At 31.8% G+C, this 23,112-nt stretch overlaps 1 protein-coding gene across 1 annotated transcript in view; it reads left to right on the top strand.

Annotated features, from left to right (window-relative positions):
• The window catches only part of LOC139492254 (nuclear pore complex protein Nup205-like), a 74,968-nt gene extending 52,328 nt beyond the window's left edge, over positions 1 to 22,640 (top strand). Inside the window, exons 30-41 of the mRNA XM_071280455.1 lie at positions 5,103 to 5,260; positions 6,906 to 7,094; positions 7,866 to 7,981; positions 9,764 to 9,908; positions 10,793 to 10,925; positions 15,747 to 15,995; positions 16,602 to 16,682; positions 17,173 to 17,327; positions 17,758 to 17,872; positions 20,277 to 20,411; positions 21,221 to 21,387; positions 22,389 to 22,640. Coding sequence (XP_071136556.1) covers positions 5,103 to 5,260; positions 6,906 to 7,094; positions 7,866 to 7,981; positions 9,764 to 9,908; positions 10,793 to 10,925; positions 15,747 to 15,995; positions 16,602 to 16,682; positions 17,173 to 17,327; positions 17,758 to 17,872; positions 20,277 to 20,411; positions 21,221 to 21,387; positions 22,389 to 22,472 — 1,727 coding nt within the window. The 3' untranslated portion in view covers positions 22,473 to 22,640. The remainder of the gene's footprint in view (positions 1 to 5,102; positions 5,261 to 6,905; positions 7,095 to 7,865; positions 7,982 to 9,763; positions 9,909 to 10,792; positions 10,926 to 15,746; positions 15,996 to 16,601; positions 16,683 to 17,172; positions 17,328 to 17,757; positions 17,873 to 20,276; positions 20,412 to 21,220; positions 21,388 to 22,388) is intronic.
• Positions 22,641 to 23,112: the final 472 nt, after the last annotated feature.

Genomic DNA, 23,112 nt, shown 5'->3' on the forward strand with positions numbered 1-23,112 from the left:
GCTGTTCTGTGATTTTCTCTGAAACCAAACTGACAATCACTTAATTGTTTGTCAACAATCTTGATTAGCCTATTATTTAATATGGCATTAAAAATTTTTGGTAGATTATTTATAAGAGAAATGCCTCTATAATTATTAGGGTCTAACTTGTCACCTTTTTTATGTAAAGGGATCATGAAAGATAATTTCCAAGAATCTGGATAATTACCCGTCTTTAAAATCAAATTAAAAACTTTTACAATAGAATTAATTATCACAGGTTGTGAGTGTTTGAGTATTTCATTCACAATTCTATCTGGACCTGCTGATTTGTTTACTTTAAGGTTTGAAATTACCAGTTTTACTTCAGCAAATGTAATTGGTGCATCAGTTTCCATATTCAATTCAATATTATCTTCTATAATGTTTAGTTCACGTTCCAGTTTATTTACAAAGGATTTATCATATGAGGCTGGTGTACCCTGATCCTGAAAATGTTTTATGATTTTATTTTCATTCATTAAAATTTCAGGAATATCTTCTTCAATATTTGGTTTCTTTTTTATTGCCTTTAGAACATTCCAGTATTCTTTTGGATTATTTTTTAAATTATCTGAAAGTGATTTATAAAGTTTTTGGTGATATTCAAATTTTTTCTGTTTAATCATTTTTTTTAGTTTTTTACATAATTCAAAATATTTAGATTTTAAACTTTTGTCATTTAAGTTATTCTTGATTTTATTTCCTAAATAGTTTATTTGTCTTTTTGTTTCATATACTACATTATCTGACCATACTTGTTTAATTTTTTTCTTTTTCTTTTTTGTTGGTTTAGATATGACTTTACATGTATTTTCTGCAATAGTTTGTAAAATTTTGTTTAGTTTTTCAGTTGCACCATCAACGCCTAGTTTATTGCTATCAAAATGTTCCATCTCTAAATCTAAAATTTCCTTTTTAACATTTTCTGTTGATAGAACATCAATTAATTTTGAAGATGACAATTCTGTCCATTTGTATGATTTTATCAAATGCCATCTCTTCTCATCTAAACATTTCTTCATACATGTATCTGATATAATAGAACAATTCATATATAAGTTTATTTGAACATGATCTGATAAATATGTAAAGTCATTTGTTTTAAAGTATTTTACCTCAGGCAGGAGACTCTCACTTGCAATAGCATAATCAACTGTACTGAACCCAGTATTACACATATAAGTAAAATATCCCAGGGAATCTCCCAAAAAACGACCATTAAGTATACGAAGCCTTGAGGACGAACATAATTCAAGTAATTTATTCCCCAATGTATTCAAAGTGCTATCTTGGTTTACTCTTCTGATATCAATATCAGTTATATAGCTCTCTGGAAGAAGGTCAATACCATCAAAATTATTTATTTCATCTGAGTCATTTTCTATGTAATCTGCTTTCATTGCAGTCCTAGAATTAAAATCCCCTATTAAAATAATTTGTCCTTCAATAGAAAATGAACTAATTTCATTTTCAAGATTTTCCAAGTCACTATCATAATGTGCTGATGAAAAAGGGGGAATATAAACAGCACAAAGATATAAATCTTGTTTAAGTCCAAAGAAATACTTGTCAAGCTTTAACCATAATCTATTCTGGGATGACGTAGCATCTTTAAGATAAGAAATCCCCTTGTAAAATTGTTTTTTAATCATGACTATAATGCCTCCACTATGTCTTTTGGCTTTTTTTGTTTTCTTGCGTACTTTAGAGATAATGTTATAGCCTTCAATTTTAAAATCTTCTAACCCCCCCTTCCAGGTTTCTAACAATATATTTATATCTTTATTTAAAAAATCCAGAAACATTGGGTCTTTCATTTTATCCCCAAGGCCATGTACATTCCATGAGGAAATTGACAATTTTTTATGAATTCTGTTCATTTTTTAATATTTGCTATTGTCAATTGTATAATAAACCTTTTTGTTAGCCTGAAAACCTTCTATTATAATTACACAGTTTGGTTAATGTTTCTATAAACATGATAGATTAAACAATAATCATAGTTCCAAAATACATTATTTTTTTTTTTACTATTATCTATGACTGCTAAAAATACAACAGTCTAAGGGAAATAACTCTTTTCATTGTTAAAATGAATATTACAAGTGTTCTGTATAACTAAAAATTAACTGAATCTTACAAGTATTCTGTAAAACTAACTTTAACATAATAAATCACCTCAAAAAATATACATACAGATATTTCTACCTTTCATCATGACACTAATATGTTTTTTCTGAAACACCCATCACTTACATGCATTTACAATGTATTCAAAATAAGCATTTTTTATCTCATTACATGCAAAAGAAAATATTGGTTTTTTTTTATCATCTTATTGTTGTGATAATACTAGTTGATCCATTTTATTATTTTGACTAAAATTTTCTTATCAAAACTTGAATATTTACATTCTAAAATGCAAATTCTAAAGTGTACCTACATGTACATTTGATATTACTTATTTTTTTGTGCTTTTTACCTCATATTTCTCATTTCTTGGAGCATATATTCCATCATTTCGAGCATTCTATCTCTGTTTCCATTACCCTCAACTTGATCTTTCCTATAGTTATTAGAATGATTACTTTGTGAAAACATGTTTTGATTTTGACCATAGTAATTATTAAATTGATCTTTTTTCATATAATTACCAGTGTTTGACTGATAATTTTTTTGCATATATTGTACACCTTTCTGACCATAATTTGTTACTTTTCTATAATCAGATGCATGTGTATTCTGATCTCTTCTATCTCCTGATTTTACACCTATTAAAGGATTAATTACCCTTTTCATACAACTAACAAGTATTGCAATACCATAACCTTTAAGATGTATGCCATCTCTAAAATGATCTGGACTAATATAATCATATTTTATGAAATGACAATTTGTTTCTTTACACAGTTCAGACAATTCTAAATTTAGAATGTGTCCACGTTCATTGAACTCTTTAGTATGTACTTTGTCCCTGTATATTCTTGGTAGGCATTCCCCAAAGGTTATAGTAGCTTCAGGTACACATTCTTTAGTTTGTTGTATAAGATTTTCTATCTCCATAATGACTTGGTCTGCCTGTCGTTCTTCAATGTCATTTGATCCAATCTGGAATACAATATTTTTGGCTTTTACCTTGCCTGATGCTATGAATTTAGTTGCACCATAAACTGTCTTGTCATGTAAAGTAGTTACTTTTACTCTTTTGTATTGATACATTCTTTTTGCATCTAAGTCTTTAATGGTCGACGATCCTATAATCCATACGTCTGTAATGTCTTTCATTTCATTTTTGATTTCTTCTGTTGAGCTGCTATTTGAAGCTGTGTTGGAATTTTTCGTATTTTTGTTAATGTTGTTGTTTTCGTCATTAGTTTTGCTACCAATGTTGGTCAAAGGTTTGTTGTTGGAGTTTCTAGTACATGTAGCTACATGATCAGCTTGATCTGCTATCAATTGTTGAGTTTCAGTAATATTTTTATCACTAGTGGAGTTTTCAGATTTTTCCTTTGATTTTACCCACATCTCTTTCATTTCAATTTCAATTCCATTTAATTTCTCTATATTTTTTGCGTTATTGATGTTGTTTTCTTGACGCACATCTAAAGCTAATTGTCTGTTTTGTTGCTCTAATTGTGTAGATTTTACTTGAATTTGTTCATTTATTTCATGTTTTATTTTCTCTTTAATAATATTCATTCGCATGCACATTTTATCTTCATCAATCTTTTCTTTTTCCATTTTGTCTACCCTTGATTTAAGTTCTTGACATGCACTTATAAATAAGTCTAATTTTACATCTTTTTCCACCAATTCCTTTTCTAGATCATGAATTGTTTTTGTAAGATTTGAGATATCTGCCTTTTGTTTCTGTAGTTGGCATATCATAGATTGATCATCATGTTCATGATTAGAAAGTAACAATTCCTCACCTTGTTTCATATTCTTATTGTTGATATTCTCATGAGGCTTATTCGATGTTACCAGCTGATCTGACTGTGAGTTGTTATTGTTTTTGTTTACCTGTGTTTCTTCACTCTCGTCCCTTTTCGTTTCGTCCCTTTTCGGAATTTGATTTAGTATGCACATGTTTGACTGTATTTCACCAAAAAGTTTATCTACATCATAATTGTTATTTTCTTTCTTTTGTAATTCTATAATCGTGTTAATCACTTCACTGATGGACTTGAACTCTGACTGTAGCCAGGTATTGGAGGCCTGACCCTGAACCATTCCAGTTTTTGTTGTGTAAAATAATGTAACTACAAACTGTTTTTGTTTCCCAACACTAACTGATACAGTTGATTTAAATAAATCTTTATGTGGTTGTTTATTTGTAAATTTGTTTTTTTCATCAGAAATTTGAAGGATTTGCGATCTACGGTCATAGTCATTCCATACAATTCTTGAACTCGGGTCAGTTCCATTTATTGTGATATATCTAACGATCAATGCTCTTCTCCAAAGAAATATGGAGTCATTTGTTAAGGAAAAACTTCCTTGGTTTGATCCAGGAGTATATTGAAAGGGCATGGTGCCCGTTTTAAGCCTCGTGTTGTGGAGCGCTTTTGGACTTGGCATGTTTTGCGCTTAATCCGCAATTGTGCTTTTATTTTGATAGTTTTATTTGTAATATGTTCCTTACATTTCACTATTTGATATGTTTAAAAGTTCATTCTTTCAGTTTTCAGGCATGCTGAAAGATATTTTGGATTTTTTTTTTTTAAATGACTTTCAAATGACTTCCTCCAAACTTTAAGTGTTCTATCAGGTTTGATCACAATCATCATCTCATCCGTAAATATAACTTTTTTCCACTGATTTTTAATTATCCAATGAAGTTTACTCCTGCAAAATGCATCCCTTTTCTACTATCTTCTTTCACAAATTGCCAAATAAAACCTGATTATTAAGTCCATCTTATCATCATCACTTTGTTTTCAATTGGATAGAGAAACAATTCACCTGGACAGTGCCTTAATTTTTGGCTCACCTGTGAAAATGTACAGACTATGATTTAAAGGGAAATGAAGGACTGTTTAGTACACTGATAGCTAAAGCTTATTTATTTGTTATGATAGGAGAATCAGTAGAAGGAATTGGAGAAAGACTTTTATCTGGCACAGATTCTGAATATGATCAGCTGACCAAGGAGAATGTAGCCACCATTTTGTCTTATGGCAATCACTTTATGGATACTGTATGTAGAGATGCATGTGATGGTCATGATGTTGGAAGGGTAGGTCAAAAACATTATATAGACTAGCATGACTAGGGTAGGTCAAAAACATAATATTGACTAGCATGACTAGGGTAGGTAAAAAACATAATATTTACTCTAACCAAAAAGTTGAATTACTTATATATATAATTAACATACACCTTTTATACATATACCAGGGGCGTAGCTAGAACGAAACGATGTGCAAGCAAAAAAAATTTTGGGACCCTTTTATGCAGATTTTTTTTTTTCGGTTTTCGGTCATAGGCCGGTTAAAAGAGGAGCTACATGTAGAAAGAATTTATAAACAATTTATGAATGAAAACTATTAATTAATCTTCTGAATAGAGTAAATCATGGTAAATTGAATACATAAACAACACCTTTTTGTGATACCGAAATTACTCAAAATTGTCCAAAATCTGCTCTTCGGGTCTAGGCAGAAACGAACTTCTCTATTTGTCAATATTACACTGAATTCCTGATGAATATTCAGTAATGCTAGCGATGATAACCTGTCGTTGTTCATTGTTGATCGTACATTTGTTTTCAACAGACGTAGTACCTTGATATATCTCCACGGTAGCACTCGCGAGGTGTTATAAATCAGCGTACGTGTTCGCCATCGAGCGACCTCCCAATTGAATTCGTCAAAATTACATGCCAGGTCAGTTTCGTATGTCTCAGACAAAGTTGAGATTTCTTCGTTTGTTATATTTCCAACAACACAAGGAAGCAGATACGGCACAAATAAGCGATTTTCTAATAATACCAGAAGCGACTCCAGTTTCATTATCATATGGTCCATGAAAGCAAAATATAATGAGACTTTCCAATACTGTTTTGGCGTGTTTGCAGGGTGAATGGGTCTTGTTGTCTGTCGAACACATCGCCTCGGGATCTGATAAATCTAATGCCGATTGGTACATCTCATTCCAAACAGATAAACCGTACTCCGTAAAATGTGCTCCGAAACTACATGTCTTAGACTGAGTATAACAAATTCAAATCTTGTAAAAGATACAAGTTACTGTCCGATTTTGTCATGATCTCCAATAAAACTTTTATTTTGAAACCAAATGCCGTTATTTAATGACATTTCATTAATTAAAAAAAGTGACAACATATGTGATTCCTTTAAACATTTAATTTATATTTTTATTTTGCCATAATTTTTTTTGCATGCCGAATCGATGTGCACGCAACTGCGTGTTAGCGTATATGCAGCTACGCACCTGTATACTTTTTGCATTTCAATTCAAAATCTCACACCTGCAGGCAGGTTTAGCTGGACCCTTAATAATGTTTATTAGTTCAACAAAATTGTCTCTGCACTAAAATCAAGAACATACAAATGAACGAGAATTTTAATAACACACAAGATTAACAAAGGCTAGAGGTTACTGACTTGTGACAGACACAAAAAGTGTGGCTTAAACATGTCTTATAAGTTCTCAACCCTTCTTCTATACCTCTAGCCAATGTGGATTAAACAAACAAACAACAATACACCCAGTACAAAAGAAATGTTTCTGCTGTTAGAAAAGATATCAGAGCAAACTAATGATATGTAAGCAAACTGACAAAACTCCATATAAATTAACAAATTAGATTACAGATTATTTCCTGTAACTAATATTCTGTAGACATTTTATCTTTCTAGATGCTGGCATTATCTGTTTTGGACAAAATATTATCTATGGACAAATTCCAGCAGTGGTTAAACTTTATGACATCAAAAGGATATTTACAACATTTGGTGGATAGTTTGATAAATGATGATAACCAGCTCCAGAGTCTCTTGGGTCCAAACCCACAGCTTAAAGTTCTTTATATATATGAATCTAAAATGGTAAGATTTTCTTTTATTTATCTGTTCAATAACGAGTGAGAATTGGAAGTTGCTTAATATCATTTTGAGTTATTTTTAGTTATAATTCATATGTTATTTATTATATCATATTTTGATAACTTATCTCAAAACCCAACTATAATCTAAAAGAAAAGTAGCTTATGTTATAAAATGTTCATTTTGATATTATTCTATCCTATATTAAAAAAAATTTAATCACCTCTCAACTATTTAGGAATCTGAACAAGGATTAAGGTGACTGGGATGTCATACTCCATCATGGATTTTGAAGTAGCAGATAACAATAGACCACTTTCCCTCACTGGAAAAAACTTGTCAATTATGCGTAGCTTTATGATGTCATTTACCAGATAGCTGGGATCGCCTGTATCCCTGCACTATTAAAGTTCATCAAGCGTCTTAGTGATCATCATTATGCAGGATAATCTAGAAATAATATTTGTTCTGTAGATACTTAATCACAATTCCCTAATCACAGGAGTACTGATTGTCAATTATGAGAATTCAATTTGCCGAAAAATTTGTACAATATAGTATTATAGTTTTCCAACCACTCGCTCAACATTAGAACAGAAGTGATGACGCCCCTAAACACACAAATGACATTCACTAAAACCAAAGTTTTTTGACGGAAATGCATCGGCCAAACAATTACATCCAACTTTTTAACCATTTCGTAAGCATCAATGTTATTAAGTTTCTAGAGTAAAGGTATAACTCATCACTTTTTGGTACATGTTTTTAATTCAGAGTCTATTGACCAGGATAGCTGAATCTACTGCTGGAGCTCATGCTTTACTAAGAGCAGGAATTATGTCTAGACTTTCATCATGTAACTACTTTGACATGAGACCAGAGACTAGCAGGTAAGCAGACTTTCATCATGTAACTACTTTGATATGAGACCAGAGACTAGCAGGTAAGCAGACTTTCATCATGTAACTACTTTAATATGAGACCAGAGACTAGCAGGTAAGCAGACTTTCATCATGTAACTACTTTGATATGAGACTAGAGACTAGCAGGTAAGGAGACTTTCATCATGTAACTACTTTGACATGAGACTAGAGACTAGCAGATAAGCAGACTTTCATCATGTAACTACTTTGACATGAGACCAGAGACTAGCAGGTAAGCAGACTTTCATCATGTAACTACTTTGATATGAGACCAGAGACTAGCAGGTAAGCAGACTTTCATCATGTAACTACTTTGATATGAGACCAGAGACTAGCAGGTAAGCAGACTTTCATCATGTAACTACTTTGATATGAGACTAGAGACTAGCTGGTAAGGAGACTTTCATCATGTAACTACTTTGACATGAGACTAGAGACTAGCAGGTAAGGAGACTTTCATCATGTAACTACTTTGACATGAGACCAGAGACTAGCAGGTAAGCAGACTTTCATCATGTAACTACTTTGATATGAGACCAGAGACTAGCAGGTATGTTGATAAATTTGATCTTATGCTGACTAGGGATTTAAATTGAAAGGAATGCTACTACAAACTAATAATTTAATTTTGGATGTAACACATGGTCTGATTGGCTGATGTTGTTTTGTTTATCAGCTCATAGGCATAATTTTGTCATGTGACCTTGACGTCATCAAGGTTTTTTCATGATTTACTCTGGTTTAAAATGGAATTAAGAATTAAATTATAAGAAATGACTCAAATATTTGTTCTACCTATTCGAAACAACTTGTGGTGCACACTTTAAAATCACCCACTACGTGGGTTATTCAGTGTGCATCACATTTTTGAAGTTATTTCATAGAACATTTATAATGTTAAGTTTATGTGAGATACTTGTAGTAAAAACTTCATATTACAGACTTTCAACATGAATTAAATAAGTAAAACTGGCAAGACATATCAGCATGTGCACTCATAGATATAGGAATATGTGGTATGAGTGCCAATGAGACAACTCTCCATCCAAGTCACAATTATAGAAGTAAACCATTATAGGTCAAGGTACGGTCTTTAACACGGAGCCTAGGCTCGCACCAAACAGCAAGCTATAAAGGGCCCCCAAAATTACTAGTGTAAAACCCTTCAAAAGGGAATGTTTATTATTGTGTCACCCTGTGAGTGGTACTGAAACCATTTGACAGAAATCTGTTATACTTGAAGGATTGTTGGACATTGTATGATCATATTGCATTTTGATTTGACAATATTTAAGGGAGTCATGGGATATTAAACTGTTTTCAAAATCCTGGATCAGCACTTGAAAGACTTTTTTTTTTTTTATCTTATTTGAAATCTATTATGTCACAACTTTTGTCAATAATAAAAACATTTAAAGAATCATCTGAATTTACGGTTACAACATTACATGTTTTATTTTGTTCTTCACATACTCCAAAGGAATACCTAGATATGGTCTGTTACCCACGGGGAATAAACACTCCACCGACATTGACATTGACCCAGTGGTTGTAAATAAACTCATCATAGATTCCAGGTATTTGCACCAGAGGGCGTTTCATCTTGAAAAGACTTATGTTTGCCTAAAAAAAAGGTTTTAAAGGCTGAATAAAGGATGAAGTTGTGTAATTTTCTTTTGCTTCTTTTAATAAATGTTGCAAATGATGCAAACTGTCTCTTGATAGATAATGTCTTTTTATATGCCATAGGTTACAGAATGAATTGGGGCTGACACAAGATGAGTTTATTCCTAGTCCCATGGCCAGGTATAGACTGTTACTATTTGCCTGTCTAAAACTCTGTCTAGCCATACTTACCTCCTGTGGTATAGAGAATCAGGATGCTGGAAATCAGGTATGTACCTATAATGTGCAAGATTCATGTACTCATTTATAATGTAATGGGTCAAAAGCATTTAATTTTGTGTGCTTATGATATAACATTTTGTAATGATTGCAATATACAGTAACACATTGAATTTTTGTCAAGCCTGCACCTTTTGTTACAGAGGCTTGACATATAGTGATCAGGTGGCGGTGGCAGCGTTAGTTCACTACTTAAACCTTTATATATTTTATAAAATGGAAGTCATGGTTCTTGAAACTCATATAGATGCCTTATGTTACAAAGTTTACGTCTGTTATATATATGTCCATTGTCCTTGACCTCATTTTCATGGTTCAGCACTTGAAAAAAAAAAGAAAAAAAATTTATGCCCCACCTACCACCTAAAAAAGTAGAAGGGCATTATGTTTTCTGGTCTATGGGTCCTTTGGTTTGCTTGTCCATCTGTCCCGCTTCAGGTTAAAGTTTTAGCTCAAGGTAAGTTGGTCAAAAAGGCAAAGCTTCCATGTATGGTCTTTTAATTAATATAAGAAATTTATTTATTGGATAATTGATAAAAGAAATTTGGCAATTTACTATTTTTCGAATTTCTTCTTTAAAAACTGCAATGTAGTCTGAATCCTTTATGGAATGTTGATTTGGATATGGGTTTTTTTTGGTGAATAAATTTGGTCAAGTTCAAATAAAATTTCTAATTAAGCATCAGAATTTGAATGCCTAATTTTTCAACTGTCAAAAGTAAGTTTAAGATGTTCCTTAATTTCACAAGTTTTCACAGAGTATAAATCATAAATTTTTAAGTGGGACAACTTTAACTATAAATTTTTCTCTCTATTTTGATTTTTATAGGAATAGATATATAGTAGACTCCATGTTAATTTAATTGTTTTCAGGTGTTGCAGTTTGTTTTTTCCCATGGAGAAATATTCCTAAACATTTTACGAGACAGACAGCCACCACAAGATCTTCAAGCTTTGAAGGAGTTGTCTTTGACCACTGCTGTGATAGCTAGAGCCCAGTCAAGAGGTAGGAATAATGCATTTGTTTAGTATTTCAAAGTAGGGGATTAAATAGGACTCTTCACGGTTGACTAATGGTCAACAACAAGATATTAGTTTGTGATTAAGTAAGTTTATGGGGAACCACTAATGGTCAACAACTATACATTAGTTTGTGATTAAGTAAGTTTATGGGGAACCACTAATGGTCAACAACTATACATTAGTGTGTGATTAAGTAAGTTTATGGGGAACCACTAATGGTCAACAACTATACATTAGTTTGTGATTAAGTAAGTTTATGGAGAACCACTAATGGTCAACAACTATAGTTTGTGATTAGGTAAGGTTATTGTGAACCTATAAAGATATTTAATAAATTATTTATACATGTAATTCTAAAAGGATTTTCCGTGACCCAGTATACAATGTAATGGTACATGTGCAGGATAATGTTTGATAAACAAATGTGGCATAAAGCAGTACCAATCAATCAATCAAATGATGAAAACAACACAATTGGTCCGAGACCACAATTGTCGTCCCTTGATTTTCGTTGTTCTCCAATATAGTCCCTAGTGTTGACAGTGGGTTACTTGCCATTAATTTTTATATCCCTTCCAAATTGATTTCTTTATGTTTAATGCCTCAAATTGCAAGTAGGGGGGTGAAATTACACTGTAAAAAAATTTGGGTCCAGAATTTTAAAGGAAAGTAGTGATTAGGTCCAGCTGAAAAAGGTTAAAAATTAGCACTTCCGAAGCTGTCAAAAGATTTCAAGATGCCCTAAACATAAAATTGTCCATATTTTGAGTTAGAGCCGATGAAGTTTTCTATAATTTTTTGAGATAATTTGTCCCAAAAGTAGTACAACACCTTGTAAAAATTTCTTTGAGAAAGCGCAGGTGGGATTTTTTTTATTTTCATTTATGTTCTAAAAGAAATGCACTACGAAATAATTGTGGTCCTTGACCAATTATGAATCATTAGATTGTGTTTATACAACACTTTATAAACAACAAATCATACGCCCATACCAGTACAGTGTTTCATGTTAACTTCCCTTTATCTGTTTGTCACAAACTTGTGTCTTTTTAAAAAATGGCATGCACATATACAGTGATCGGGAAGGACGTGCGCCCTGCGCCTATAGCGCATATTGACAAGAAATGGCGCATACAGTGACAAATGTAAGCGCCCACGTGGCGCACAATATTTTTCACTTCGTTTCGAAACGTTTATATATTGTCAAATGAATTTCCGAACGTGTTCCGTGCCGCCATGTGTGTGTACACAACTGTGTTATGTTCCTCCAATAATAGGAACACCTATATATTTTTGGGACATCTCGGGTGTTTGCCTATGATAATAGAACCATGCGATTTAACATCCCGGGTGTTTTTCCTATTGTAATAATAGAACCATGCGGTCTAACTGATAACCCGAAAAAAGTAATTAACCATCATTCATGATATATATTTTTTATAAACAACTTTAAATTTGTGAAATTTGGCTAGTACAGACGAGATTTAACTCTAATAATAATCTCATTTAGTTAAGCTTGCTATAATTTCGATTGAAGAACCCCAAAGACTTTTTAGGAATATAGTTTTTGTCTCCATAAAAGATGCTTAACTGTCCTTGTCAATTTTTGGTCTTTGGCTCGTTTTGACATTTGTAAACATGACTTCAGCGATTTGTTGTTTTGTTCTATGAATTAATGGTACTCTATACTGTTATTCTTGTCACCGTGATGAAGTTTTAATAATACAAGAAATGCAGAGGAAATGCCTGAAATGTCCTCTGATACGGAACGTCTGGAATAAGTATGGTATTGACGAAGACCCAAATTTAATCTACAAAAAAAAACATGAACATGAACAAGGCAACAGTACCAGTTTAAACATTGTAAATAAAGGTTAACTTAAATATTGTTGGGGATGGAAGAAGTTATTGTATATTCATTGAAATTGAAATTACAAAATCACAGGAACAATATCCATGATTTTATTTAAAATAAGGCCAACTAAAATTAATTAGTAGATTTTCATCCAAATTTTTAAAAAAAATGGGGCGGGTGGGAGGATTTTATTTTTTATTTTTTATTTCTTATGAAACTCTCTTGTGACGCATTCTTCAAATGTGCAAGTGTAATAATAAGCTTATATCATGTATATCCATGTATAAGGAATCGTACATAATATTTCAAATCTTAACATGAATAAAAATCTCTGATTGACAACCACTGTTCTACATGTAATTGCTGCTTTAGAAACCGAAACAGCAACAACATAAAAGAAGAATGCTCTCTTCAGTTGGACTACCTTCACCAAATGTGTCTTTTTAAGCGACGCGTTTTTGTCGCCATAAAATGAAACAAATATGCAACTAAAGAATTACGAGTACAGAATAAAATGAAACAGTTTTGAAAACAAAAGGGTTGTTGCTTTTATGATTCTTCTTATAACTGCAAATATAATTAGTATGTAAAACATGAACTTAACCAAAAGGTAGAAGTTGTGTAATGGCTCTTTTGAGGGTATTTGGACAGAAGGTGTTTGCTGTTTGTCAACAAAGAAAAGCCATGTGTAAACGAAATTGCAATACCATCTCAGGATATTCTCATAAAAAGCCAGTCAAAAACAAGATCTACTCATCAATTAACATTCAGACAGCTCCAATGCAATAAACAGTTTGAAATTCTCATTCTTCAGCCAAACAATCAAAGATTGGAATAAATTACCACCTGAAATTTCAAACAAAACTTCTACATACGACTTTAAGGATGCACTAACCCATGAAGCACTCATTAAGCCTTTTCTCACTTAAACTAAATGTACCTATTGTTTTTTTTTTGTTTTTTTTTTAAATGTAAATATATTTAAAGTTCAACAAAAATTGTAAAATTTAAAAAAAAAATAAAAAAAATTGAAAATAACTTTAAAAAGCAACCTCAATCAGACATGCGCCAGAATGTTATCTTCAAAATGTTGATGGTTTTCTGTAACTAAAAAAAGAAGAAGAAATCTAAGTGTATGTTTACCGACTTTTTGAACTCAAAATATTGTCATAAATCGAACAAGTTCGTGCTTGCGTCGTTTTGTTTATACAGTTATGTTTTTGTACCAATGTGTTCCACTATTCTTGCTCTTTGGGTATAGTTCACAGTCCAAAATTCCTGCCACAAAGTCATTTTATCAATAAAAAAATCAACGGTTTTCTAATCACAGAAATTTGTGTCATGCCGCGATTTGCCATCTTGGACACAACGTATTACTTGTAACCCGATTATTACATGCCCTTCTCGAAATCAATCTCTATTCTCTAAAGACGATTTTTTCCTCATAGAGCTGCAGAATCTTTTTTAATTACGCGAGGAAACATACGAAAACCGAAATTTGAAACAGGAAGTTTGGAAGGAAACAAAATTTTTGACGGCTACCGGAGACGGAGATGAACCAAATCCGGAAATCGTAAATTTTTCAAAATAAAAAAAAACGGGGCGGGACGATTTCAGAGGGGCGGGCGGGGATGAAAATCTATCAATTAATTTTAATTGGCCTAAAGGTCAGTACCAACACCTCTTTGCCAAAATATACTGATACTTTTTTTTTTTTACAGAAGTCAATTCAAATGGTCCACTCATTTGACAACATGGCCCATTATTTTTTAAATGGCCCATTGAATTTATTTTTGAGGGGCCCTGGGCCCATGGTGAAAAAAACCTTCCAGATCACTGCATATATATAAAGTTTTGTCACAATTTTCTCAGCAACTGCAAGTCATAGCTTCTTTATACAAGGGGCCAAACTTCATCTTGTTATACTATCCATAGGACATTTTTTCAGTTCATTCAATATTCTAAATACTGTGAGTCAAATAATCAAATCTTTTGTGTAGCAACTTTACCTGACCATATAGGAAAATAGGTATTTAGTCGGATCTTAACACGTACTTGTGATTTGGTTAAAACCGGTTTTGTTAAAAATATACAAAGAAATGTCGAAATGTTCAGGACTTAATTAAATCCGTATTTCGGTAGGATGGTGCAAGCATACGATTTTTATTGCGTCTTACACTTTGAGAAGCAAATAATCTTCAACTACTTTATTCAAATATTGCGTCAAAACGTTAATTTTGAGCTATAAAAGTCAAGTGGCTCGAGTATTTTTCTGAGGAAGTTTTAAAAAATTGCAAAGAAATATTTTTACATTGGGTTAGCTTTCATTAGTTTTAACTATCTATAGATTAACAACTTTTGGTTATATTTATAATTTAGAATCATCATTGAAGGTGGGGGACGATTTCGCAGATAATTAATTATATTGATGTCCCATTTGTATGCAAGAGTGACATTTTGTTGTATTATGTGCCAATTCGAAAAAGTTATGCGAGTATTCTCTCCCCTTAACAGGTTCATTATTTTATAATTAAGTTTAGGTTTCTGATATAATTTTGAATAATTACAAAATGTATCAATTCAATATATTTAAGTTTTTGTTATTGGTGTATCAAAAACATTGATGTACGAATATAATTTCATAAATTTGAAGCGTTTAAAATGATTACATACCAATATAAAGAACCGCTCATCATTTTTGAAAAAGACTATGAACGAAAATTGATTTATTAATCTTCCCTTGGTGACAGATTGATTGGGAAATGAACCAAAGTAATTAATTGTAGCTTATTCAACGTTAAAACAATTTCCCACTATAAACAAATATAAGGACTTTGTTCGCTAAATCTACAAATTTTATTAGATATTATGATTTTTTATTGCAATAGATTAATATGCTATTTTGTGTTGGTGTCCAGAGTGAGTGAAATCATATTAATTTTTTTCCAGGTGTTCCTGATGTTGAATTTAATGACTTTGACACTTTGGCAATTGAGTTTAGAGCACATAAGATGCAGATTGAACGTCAGATGATCTCCCTTTTCCCCAAATTCTGTTTATCTGAAAAATTGACTAAGCAGTGGAAGAATTTTGAGAGTGGCCAGGAAGGAAGAGATATTGGAGTGGAGTTACTACTGACATACCTAGAAATAGCAGCTAATGTCACATCATACTGTAGGACAGTCATTTCAGCATCAGGTATGTCACATCATAGTGTCGGACAGTCATTTCAGCATCAGGTATGTCACATTATACTGTAGGACAGTCATTTCAGCATCAGGTATGTCACATCATACTGTAGGACAGTCATTTCAGCATCAAGTATTCAACATAACCATAAACATCTTGAGTATTGAGAAAAAAATTGCACAAAAGGGGGGGATCAATTTGCAACAATATAGTGTATTGCACAATAGCAAAATATTGAATATAATTTCAAATCATATAAATAATTTAAAGTTCTTTGACAGTTATTCTGTGTCAGAAACCTATTATGTGTCAAATATTTAATTACAATCCAATTTAGACCTGTATCAAGCGCAAATAATGTATCGATTTGTGCCCTAACGATTCATGGTTGGACCTCTGCGGTTGTATCCAGCTGTGCTCAGCAAAGCAATTTATTTTATTCTCATGTTCAAAAATGTATTAGAAGAGACAATAAGTAACAACAACAATATAATGTACAGTGCATTCGTGAAAAAAGGATATACATACAAGTAAGGTCACAATAAAATAGATTTTTTAGACTGAGTGGTTATTTAGCTAGATGATGCTTTATTACAAACTTTATTTATTCTTTAGGTCTATCATCCCAATACTGCAGAATTCTGTTTGGCCCAAGTCTTGAAGAGGCTTTGTCTAGGGATATAAGGAGTGGTGAAGGTAAAAATACTGAGATAGTACATTGCACAATAGTTAATTCCATATAAGTTGTAGGGACCGGACCAAAGTATCCATGGTTTGACTCCTCAGAGGTCAAGTATTCTGTCATGAATTTGGAATGCGTGAAATACGGTATGAGATTTGCGTAAAACTAGATACTTCGAACAATGACACTTTAGGATTATGTATTCAATCTCCAATTTTTATGATTCCGCTTACGTGACGTATTATGGTATATTGTTGTCAGTCTGTCCATCAGTCCATCTTCAACATGTCGGACATTAACCCAAAAAAGCTTTAACCAACTTCCATAAAACTTAGGTGAATTGAAAAATATTAATTTCAGGGTGTGCATGCTTGTTGCAAAAAGTAAACACACAAAATACTGAAGAGGCAAAGATTCTAATCCACTACCTGTCTACAGAAACAGAAAAGTTTTAACATGTTCTAGCTTTGCTTTATATACATGTTGGGTTTTTTTTCTTTTCAGAGTATTCTGTATCTAGTTTAACATTTACTCCAAGTCTTGGCGTGATTGTTTATCAGTTGCGTCAGTGTGCTAGTAATTTTATGTATGTCTATGATAGTCACCAACAACATCAACGCAAACAGCACAGCAGTCTTAGTACAGATGATTTGAAAGAGGTAACTTAGAAAAACCTATATAGACCTATGTTAATCTTTGTAGAAAACTTTATCTAATTTGCATGTATTACTCGTCAGAAAAAGTATGTATTTCACCAAGTCTTTAAAAAGAATAGTGAGTCATTGGCATCATTTTGTTTTAGTTACAAATGATTATCTGTGGTAATATTTTTAATTCAGGGGTGTATTACAGCATTGTCGTCAGTTCATATGATTTGGTCTACACCTAATGTTAAGTTTTTTTATTAAATTTATTTTAGAATAAATAAATATGATTTGGTATACATTTACATCAGTATCCTTGGATTTTAGTTGCATGTAGTATATTGAAACACACAGTGTCTTGCTCCTGTGACTTTAAAAGTTTTCTTGTCAGGTCTGTTTATGAATAATATCTCTGGTATTATATTCTTTTATATTTTTCTTTCAGTATTCTGGAGTACCTATGACTGAGAAGATTGCCTCACACCAAAGACAGCAGTTAGCCAGGAGAAGATTATCACAAATTGTCAATGATAAATGGAGAGAAATGCAACAGTTATCATGTATCCTCCAAACAATACTCAAGCTATATATACAGTGTAACCTGTCTAAACTGACACTTGAATATTCTAAAATCCTGCTTTAACCCACACATTTTCATGGTTTCAAAAAATGTCTATCCTTGCAGAAAAACCCTTAGTATTCCAACACCCTGCTTAATTCGACATTTTTTTCTGGCCCCCTAGTGTGTGGGATAACACAGGTTTCACTGTATGTATTTATTTTTATTTTTATTAAGATTCTTTTTGCACAAACTAAATATTCTTTTCACACCATTGTTATTGTCCAACAAATATTTTTGGTGGCATTACTGTAAATTACTTCCTCAAATTAAAGATAGTTATGTTTTCATATCGAGAAACAGTTAAGTGCAGTGATTTTGTTCTGGTATTTTCAATGACAAACAATGACAAAATTTTAAAAGATGATTGTTTTTCAATTACATCCTCAAATTAAAGATAGTTATGTTTTCATATCGAAAACAGTTTAGTGCAGTGATTTTGTTCTGGTATTTTCAATGACAAACAATGACAAAATTTTAAAAGATGATTGTTTTTCTCTGAAAGCCATTCTCAAGATGAATTGCCTTGTGAGTAGCTTGTTTGTGATAATTTAATTTGAAAGTGCACATATTATATATAAAGGTATCAATATTACCTAGAACAAAGTTGCTATATTACTTTTTACGCTGATAAAATATGAAATAACGGTAATAGTTGCATAAATAGGGATGAAAAATAAGTTGACCCTAAGCAACAAGCAAATGTACTGTTATTGCATATCTAAAAGAGACTAACTCACAGAAGTTATTGTGCAAATTTGCTGTTTCAGAATCTAATGCATTCTTAATATGTTCAAAAGTGTACACCAAAACGTTGTGATTGGTTAAAAACAATTTAAACAATTGAAATTCAACCAATGACATAACAATATTTTCATTTTGGTGTACGAACAATGAGATTACTCATAGTCCTTTAGTTTCTCAAAAGGTAATTTGTTTCAAATGGTCTGTAAAAGAAAGAAGAACACCGCAAATGGTATCAAAAAGACCACCAACAATCAAGATGTTCAATTTTAATGAAGAGGACTGTCCAAAGTATTTTAGTTCTATACTTTATCTTAAATCACAGAAAATAACACTACCAGCCATAAAATGCAGACTTAAAAGAGAAAACTATAAATGGTTTAAAAAAAAAATACCAGTCTTTGAGTAAGTGTAATCTGCCATACTGCACAGAGGCTGATTTAGGGGGAAGGGGCACCCTCCCCATTTCTTGTGGGAAAAACTTGGTTGATTGTTTATGGAATCATTGATGCCCTTTTAGGAAACCAGAGGCTTCCCACTTATGAAAACTTCTGTATCCCACATGACTAGCCTGTATAGTGTTTGTGGACTATTTATTTTAATAAAAATAAGATGATTTTAGCAAGAATAGGGCCAATTGTACACTTCATTTTTGCAGCAAATGTAATCTGTCACTTCAAATTTGTTATAATCACATTCATTTCATCACAGAAGGTTTACAAAATGCAAACAGGTGTTGAAAAAATGCCTCGTATTGCACTCCCAAATTCACAATTCATTATAAAACACTTCACATTAAATAAATCGCACTTATCCCGTCATACTTTGAACCACACCATTATTTTATTTATTATTTTTACTGTAAGTCTGTTTTTTGTTATATCTACTTTACGTGAGTCTGCATTTATGTATGCCGTCATACGACAAAATTATTTTTATGTCTACCTGTGCGAATTTCAAACGCGCAATTTTACACCAGTAATGAAAACCTTCTTTCATTTATGGGTAGACTTTACATAGATAAATTCAGCCGTATAAGAAAAGCAAAATGAGAATGTTAAATTTGATGTATGCCTTTTTGTGCTACTTTGTTACATTTGTTGTTTATGTACGTAGTGATATTAAGATGATAACACAATATTGACTGTTGATTTTTGACATTTTTACTCTTTGAGTATGTTTGTTTTGTTCATGCATCGTTGACAATGTAATGGAATTTGATGCGACTGTCATACAAGTGAGAGGTTTAGCTAGCTATAAAACCAGGTTCAATCCACCATTTTCTACATTAGAAAATGCCTGTACCAAGTCAGGAATATGACAGTTGTTATCCATTCGTTTGATGTGTTTGGACTTTTGATTTTGCCTTTTGATTTTTGATTTTCCTTTTTGAATTTTCCTGGGAGTTCAGTATTTTTGTGTTTTTACTTTTTATTTTGGTAATTTAATATGACAAAATATGTCTACTTTATGTTAAAACTTGTATTTAATTACAATTAGAATCGTGTGGTTAATTTATGGAGCAGTTCTTACAGTTGCAAAGTCGTGGTAAGTCTTATTTTTCTATCTCAAATGTCTACATTTTTCTTAACTATTATCAGATATTATAGAGAATTGTATATTTATATTATGGAGACACCTTGAATATTATTTAGTACACTGTGTTCTAAATGACCAGCAGCCCTCCATCTACCAAGTTCATATTCAGCGTCAACAACAGATGAGGCGTTTACAAGGTAAGATTATGGTCAAGATAATATAAATTCACAATGATTGCATGTATTTACTGTCGCAATTCTTTTTTTAAATGGACAGATTAATTATTGCAATTTCAGGAAAATTTGTATCAGATATCCTAATGAGAGTTCTAATTATTGCAATACTCACCATGTTGCATTATTCACATAAATAAAAACCTCCCAATAATTTCTGAAATTTCAAAAATTAACTCTAAACATAAGTTCACCTCTTGAAATATGCATTATTTTTTGTTCAGTTGAATATTATGACTATAAGATGTAAAATGCCTATGTTTTAGTGTACATTTAGAAGAAGCTGTACTGCAATTTTGAGCATGTCATCCATTGGCATTTGGGCCAGTGTGAATTTTCTATCCCTTTGGGTCTATCGTTTTCCTTCAACTTTTACAAAGTTATCTCCCCTGAGATATTTTTTTTAAATCGGCACAAATGTCATACGTCTGTTTACAATTGTCAAGATCATTTTGCACATTGTATTCCAGGTTTTGGATATGCATGAAAATTGTATTTATGTTTGCGTTTATTTATTAAAGATAAAACATTCCTTCTGCAAATTTTCTGTGAAAAAAGTACATTTACAGTATTTATTTCTCATTTCACATAGTAGGAACTTTGCTGTATCAATTATAATGTAATTTTGAGATATGCACATTTTTCCAGGTCAAAAAGTCTATAAACGAATTTTATAAATTTACAAATTGTAGATATTACTCTATATTGCTCTAAAGATTAAATATTTGTGACTATCAATGTATAAACCAATTTATGTTTCTTATGAATATTAGATTTAACTGGATCACCAAGAAGTATTTTAGAACAACAACAACAGTATACACAGGACCCAGATGAGATGTCAAAGATTGTTTCTAGAGAAGAATTGGCAGCATTCAAGAGTAATGTTACTAATGTTGTCAGTGAGTCACTTCTGAAAAAAATACAGGAGATCAATCAGGTAATCTGTCAACATTCTTAGGTTCATAAATTAAAGATGTACAAAATTACAATCAATGGAATCAACACATGTTTAAGGATATAGAAATGCTGATGGCTAAAACATGTTGAAAATCAGCAATGACCAATAACTTTTCTTTAGTAATGGCCTTTGGAAATATACTATGGTAAATTGACAGTGCTCTTGCCCCAATCTTTCTCATCAATAAAATATAGAAATCATAAAAGTTTTATAATAGCAGTAACTCAGATGTATTACCACTAATCTATCTTTGAAATGTAAATAATAGATTAAAATGACATTGCAGTAGCTGTTACTTTTCTTCATTGAAATGGTCAACATCATAAATCTTTTGAGGGTTAAAAATATTGGTAGAAGTTATTGCTGTAGAAAGTATATAATATCAAAAATCATTGTAAGTGCTCTCATGCCTAAATTTTTCAGGACCTTTTAACATTAATTACATAGACAATCAGGTTCTTAATGCTATTGGAAAATTTATTCAAGTCAATATGAGTTAGATGTAAAAATTTCTCATTTAAATATATTAAATATAGTAAAGCAAGGGTTTTATTATTTACAGTCTAATTGTATTGTAATTGTGTGTGTAAACTCTATTATAAGTTATATGGTTCGCTACTGACCCCCTACGGATCCATAGGAGGTCAGTAGTTAACCGTATAACGAATCTATCACACGTTGGACTTTTTCTGTTGCGTTTTGTGGAAAAAATAAACAATAAACACAACAACATTAATTGACAACGTCACCATAACAGTAGATGTGACGTCATGAACCCCCTATGAAATTTACTAACTCCCTACAGTCCCATAGGGGGTCACCATGTGACGGTGCTAAACCAATCACAACATGATATTTTACCAGCGTCAATGTTCTTTTTCCTTATACTTGTATTCTCTATACCCTTGTGGGTCCTATATTGGAAATAAAAAAATATATCTTGTACATATTATTTATTAATTTTTTCAATTTTTTTGCAGAGTTTTTGCAAAAACAGAAGCCACTATGGATTTGTTGAAGCACTGATCAGAAGACTGAGAAGATTATTAAGATTACATACTTGATCACGTTGAACTTTGATAGTTATTAAGATTGCATACTTGATCACGTTGAACTTTGATAGTTATTAATATTACATACTTGATCACGTTGAACATTGATACTGTTAAATATTCATACTTATCATGTCAGGTTTTTCTAATTTTTCTGGTCTGATTAAAATTAAAATGTGATTCTTATTTGTATTATGTGAAAAAAAGGCATTGCAAGTATTGTTCAAGTCAACCTAAAGAGTTACTCTTCTGTGTGAAGTTCATTTGTTTCAATGAAGGTGCATACCTGTCAACCTGTGACGATGAAAATGCAGGTCATGACCTGCATTGAAGAATCAAATCTCAGGTCATAACGCGTACGAACTTTTTCGAGCTGAATTTCAGTATTTATGGTACATTTTCTTATAATGTATATCAAAGATACCAAAACATCAATGCATGTTCACTTGGTTAAGTCATTTTAAATCTTATTTATTATTATTTCATAACACTTTTAAAGATTTTTATAAATTTGTGTATCACAGTCTTATGTCCTTTACTTTTTGTCATCATCTAAAATTTATTTTTTCAAATGAGACTACTAGCTCCGGGTCAGTTGACAGGTATGAGGGTGGTAAAGGGGGGTGCTTGCATGAAAAAATCGTGAAATAAG

This window comes from Mytilus edulis, chromosome 10 (genome assembly GCF_963676685.1).
Source record: "Mytilus edulis chromosome 10, xbMytEdul2.2, whole genome shotgun sequence".
In the NCBI taxonomy this organism is placed as follows: Eukaryota; Metazoa; Mollusca; class Bivalvia; order Mytilida; family Mytilidae; genus Mytilus; species Mytilus edulis.